Here is a 5,705-nt window from a genome sequence, read left to right as displayed (position 1 = left end):
TGTTAGGTTATTTTTTAGTTAGATAGATATTCAGAGATTTGTTGTCTATGAATGTTTAGTGCAGACTGCAGGCACTTCAAGGTTACAGGAAAACTGCTGTTAGTGTCAACTGTAATGCTAGTCTTAATATTTGTCTTACTGTGTAAGGTTATGTCCAATTGTTTTAGATACACACCACGAAAACAACAGTCACGCACCTTGACTTTTCCTCATGTTTTGGCTAAATGATAGAGCAGCTGCAAAGCTTGCTTATCGGGTGGCGTCACGGTTTGACGCCCCTTGTAGCATGGGCTAGCCCAAAAATGATTAATATTATATAGGTTGTTGGGTCCAGACTGGCTCAGCTTTCTGCTGCCTGCGCGCAGGTAGAGGGGTGAGAGAGCTCTGGACGTGTCCTGTGAATTTTACCTGTGATCCTCTGAATAAACCAGCACGGTTATTTTTTTATAAAATCTAAAGCAGTCTCTTTCGTCTCATTGAGAGTTCCTGGTTTGAAAGAACCGGAAGAAGCTACACAGAAATAATAGCTTATAATCCTTTATTCCTAATGAGCAACCAACAGTATTTCACCCTTACACATGTGCAGCAGTAATGAATGGTTATAATTTTGGCTATGCAGACACATCAACAGCTATTGCACCAGGTGTGTGTAGGTGCAACTTGTAGCATTTACAATGTTTGCATTCAGATATGATGTTAGCAGGACATGGTCATTTATTCCACATTTGATGTAGCATGCCTTTAGCTCTTATGTCTTATGACTGCAGAATTGACTGACCTGGTCAGTGCATAAAAAATGAGAATTAGAGTGCATCCATGTGTGACATATAGAAGAAGCTTTATTTTATTGTAACACGTACAACGAAATTTTGCTTGGAGCACAGGGCCCCGGGCTGCGGCATGCTTACGCGCCGCCATCACGTGCAACTTCGGGGGCTTCAGTGTCTTGCCCTAGGACACTTCAACATGTGGACTGCAGGCACCGAGATTCAAACCTTCAACTTTCCGGTTGGGAGACTACTGCTCTACCCACTGCACCACCGTCGGTGTTGTTATTCCATCATTAGCAAAGAAATAGCTTAATACATCTCCTAACCAAACACTGCTGCTGCCTGTGGGCTTTGAAGGTTCTCTGCTTGATTAAGGCTGGAATTAAATCAAGCCTTTGACCTTCTTCACTAATGACTAATTACTGGCAATTAGAGCAGAGAATGGCCTCCTTATGCCCCCTCTTTTCCTTCTTCCTGTTCTCACAATTAGCACTACTCACACACAATCAAGACAGGCAAACTTGCACAAGCTCAATCAAAAATGCCCAAGAATAAACTCATGTGACAGCTCTGAGACATTGCAGGTCTCAAGATATAGAATCCTTGAGCAAATAGCTACGGTAAGCCACACCCTTTCTACCTGTATGGTTTATTTAACTCTACACAAGTAGGCGTGGAAAGTGCTGTGCAGGGATCGTGCTTAGAGAGCAGGTTTAATACTGCCGGGACTTCACAGTGAAACAGTGCCACCCACATTCTTTAACTCAGATGATATCACCACATTTTATGTATTATAAGCTATGCATACAGGAAGTGTTTGCAGAAGTGGAAATTTAGGCATGAATGGGTGTCCAGCTGCCTCGATGTGTGTGTGTGTGTGTGTGTGTGTGTGTGTGTGTGTGTGTGTGCGTGTGCGTGTGTATGGAGTATACTGCAAGGTGAATCATTGACCCCTGGCAAGTGCTGAGAGTTCACATCAGCCAGGGTGACCTATTCCTCCACCCCCGACCCCTTCTACCCTACACTTCCCTTTTATTCTGCTTCCTTCATTCTCCCACCCCTTTCTCTTTTCTGCCACAACTTCCCTGATCCTCAAGTTAAATAAGCTCTCGCTGCCAAAAGTAGTGAGTGGGTTCTCATCAGCGTGTCTAGAATCACTTCCACTGACAGAAATAAAAAATGCTGAAGTGTTGAGAGAGAAAAATGCTGATTCTACTTAATGCCAGAAGTAGGCCTTCATCAAACCTGCTGAAACACAACATGTCTGGGAAAAGCTTAGTGGATCACGAAACAGTATGCACATCATCACCTGACTGGTTTTTGGTTTCACATTGGTTCACCTTGACCCCACATCTCCCAGTTATAAAATAGTTTCTGCCCCGCTTTTCATACATGTGCTGAACACAGACAAAACAAGACTTGGAACGATTGTTAGTGGGTGTGGCTCACACTCAGAAACAGCTCAGTGGCTTTAGTACAAACTTTTATAATGTCAGTGTGCTACAACATGAGACCTGGCCTCATCTGAGCTTCAAATGATGGTGGTTTATGACCACCACTTTTAGAACTGGTGTGTTCATAGCTCATATTTTCTTTACTGCTGACTGTTATCATGCCAAAAACTGCTATCCTTTGAGGGATGGAAAATCTGCATGCATCGCTGTAGGACCATGATGGCACAATGAACTTGCCACAGAAACCAAGACTGACAAAATAAGGGTACACTGGGAATTTAAATGTGACAATCACTCAGCCAAAGTTAGCAATTATGTGTTTAAGTAAATAATGCCAAAAATGATATTACATTTCACTCATATATTTTTATACAGTTTTTATACAGCTGCAGCCAGAAAAAAACCTTGGTGGAAAACATGACTGGCCAATATATATGACAGTTGATAAAAGGTCTGATGTTGTCCTACTCTGCACAAAGCTTGGGATGCCACTACTGCCTGATCAGTCTTTAAAGACAGACAAGTAATGCTGTGTGGCCCAGGGGGATTGCTCTTCTGTACAATGTGGGCTTCCCTCTGCACGCTCTCCCGCCCAGATGTATCCCTCATTCCCCTGGGAGACACAATCATTATGGAAACTATTTTCAGCCGTTCCAAATGGTGCCGAGATATCTGTGATAACATGAAGGGGCTGCACAATTCTGTCTTCAAAGACTGGTTTTATTTGTTACCCTGTAATGCCACACTATTATCTTTCATTTCCCCCCATAAAAGACAGCGGTTTAGAAAGACATGCCATTTTTCTCCTGCTGTGGTTTGACAATGAGTGCATCGTACAGGGAGGAAGAAACATGCATCACATGATGAATGATGCATGTAGTGTGTGTGACTCAGAATCTCCTCCAACACAGTCTAATTTAAAACTGTTTGGCTTACCAAAACACATGCTTAACACTTGGTTGTCATAATTTAAACAGAACATGTACTGTATGCTCAAGAGTTTGCAAGGTCCACAGCAGACACAGAAGCCATCCCTTCCTTGACCCGGTGGGATAAGGTTGTAAAACGTCTGATAATAGAATAAAGCCAAGGGCAAAGTCACCGAGTCAGAGCAGAGTTCAGCTGTAACAGCAAACTCAAATCATGCTGTCATTCAGCTGAATATAGCCACAGCGCCGAACAGGGCGCGTCTTGGCTACGTAGTACTTTCATGTTTGACACACTGTCTAAGTTTGTTTATCAAAAGAAATCGGCCATTCCTCAAGGATGTTACACGCATTTTCTTTTAGATCTGACGACCATCCTAGACCAATAAATTGTGTTTCTGTCTCAATTTAGCAACAGACGCGCGACAAGAACCATAAATTACATGAGAGCAATTAAAGTGCCAACCTCTGACCTTGCTTAACCAGCACGACCATGATCACCCGACTTTTGCATTAGCCGCAGCTTTCGCTTCAACTGACAGTTGCAAAACGAGTAGTACCAAAGTGAATAGCATAACATCGGCATTCATAAGCAGGAGTAGGTGGTTAAACTCCGCGGACAGCTCGCAGAATGAAGGAAAGACGCCATGAAACAGACGCATTCTTCTCAAAGTCAAAATAAAACGCAAGAGGTCCGCGGGGATAACAACGGTCACACTTAACTAGCCGAGGCGTACTTACTGAGGTGTAAATACGGATCATTACTGTCCATACTGTGCGAGTTGTTGCGTCGATTTCCTGCAGTCGGTGCTGCTCCGCATCCCAGCGCATTCCTCTCCCAGCTCGACTGAGCTCCGCAAGGCGGCTCTACGCGGGGGCCCAGCGAGGAGGGAGGGGGCGACACCACGGGGCTTCTCCCAATGACAACATTGGTCGATATCAAGCTCCAACACGACCATGACGAAATTGTCTCCTGCAATGACACGGTGTTGCAATATTTTCCCAGTAAAATGTTACTTTCACGACAGAAAGGGAGAAAGCTGTTTTTGAACAGTCTGCCTAAACACAGCTGCAGCTAGTAGCTGAATCTAATCCTGAGATATGATAGTACATGGCTACCGATTTGGATAATACTGTATACCATGCTAGTCTTATAGCTTTTCTGTTTTTGACAATCTAGAGCCAGACACCGATCGTGTTGACCGACTTTTAATACAGTCTACCGGGATATTTGCAGTTATTGTAAAATGCATGCAGTTTCACAAGAAAAACAATGCAAACTCCCAAACTTCCCGCTTTTGTGCATTTCGTAACGTCCATTAAAGCCATAACAGTATGCTTATAAACACTGTAATGCAACATAGGCATGTTTTTCTCTCCGTCTTTCTCTGAGGTGATCTCTTCACATTAACCTATTGCTAGAGCGAGCCCTGGTCTGGGTACCCCCCAGAGTCCCCCCACACCCCTGTTCAGAGTGCGGGGTCATGTAGGGGTGAAGCTCCCGGTACCTCAGAAGGTTATTCAGGAGTCAAGCCGCACTGAGGCATTCACAGTCTTGAACTGTGGAGCGGGCAGACGCTCCGTCAACGCCGGCCGCGCTGACCAGTCAGCGGGCCTTTGGGCTGCCCCGCTAATGGGACAAGCACCCCCGGCTCCACCGCCCTTGTAACAGCGACCCATAAAAGAGCACAGGAGGATGCTAACCAAGATGAATGGCATTTTTTTCTCAGCTCATTCTACACTAATCAGGGCTTTTCATTTGTTATGGCCTTGCGCCAGCCCCTCCACCGCAGCCTCCATTAGGGGCAGATAACGTATAAATTCATTAAAGTCAAAGAGGGACATTAAAACAGTCATTTTTCAGATCTCTCCTTGTGTGTCCTTAATGGTGGCACATGGTTCGAGGCACTGAGATGATTTTAGTAGGGCTTTTTCCTGTCCAGTGCATTAAGAGAAGAACGTGGGGAAACGTGTGGTATTCTCTTTTTATGAAATTTCCAAATTCAGTGTTTTACATTGTTAGTTTATTTGTTGAAATGCTTTCTGAATATAAAGGCACGGTGTAAGTGAATTTCTTTTGCTGCCTACAACTACCATGTTATTTTACACACACTTTAATTTTTTATTAATTTTATCTACTAGTTGATTTCCTTTGCTTAATCTCAGCAAATGTTTTATATTGGTGGACTATCCAATCCATTCATCAACTTAACGTTCCTAATCCCTCCACCAACACATACAAACTCACAGTCAGTGAAGCAAACCTTTGCACTAATCCCTTTGTATTCACAGCACCATTCCCACCAAACAATGTCTTAAAGTCTAATCCTAAACCAAGCTCAACAAACCTGGGCCACCTGTTAGCAAGGCACAGTGCAACTGAAAGACCAACACATACTTAAGTAACACACTGGCTGTTGTGAATGACATTAAAATAGCACTTCACATACATTCATATAAAGAGCCCAAACTCAAATGCATGAACGAAGCACACATGCATCAAAACACAAAGTCCTTCCATTCACTCATTCCCCCCCCCCCCCCCCCCCCTTCCT

At 43.9% G+C, this 5,705-nt stretch overlaps 1 protein-coding gene across 1 annotated transcript in view; it reads right to left on the bottom strand.

Annotated features, from left to right (window-relative positions):
• rxrgb (retinoid X receptor, gamma b) overlaps positions 1-4,029 on the bottom strand; it is a 31,642-nt gene extending 27,613 nt beyond the window's left edge. The window contains exon 1 of the mRNA XM_020607089.1: positions 3,892-4,029. Within this exon, the coding sequence (XP_020462745.1) occupies positions 3,892-3,922 (31 nt within the window). The 5' untranslated portion in view covers positions 3,923-4,029. The remainder of the gene's footprint in view (positions 1-3,891) is intronic.
• Positions 4,030-5,705: the final 1,676 nt, after the last annotated feature.

This window comes from Monopterus albus, unplaced genomic scaffold (assembly GCF_001952655.1).
Source record: "Monopterus albus unplaced genomic scaffold, M_albus_1.0 scaffold83.1, whole genome shotgun sequence".
Taxonomy (NCBI): domain Eukaryota; kingdom Metazoa; phylum Chordata; class Actinopteri; order Synbranchiformes; family Synbranchidae; genus Monopterus; species Monopterus albus.
Note: the sequence above shows the minus strand (reverse complement) of the source record. Positions and strands in the feature narration are given on the sequence as shown.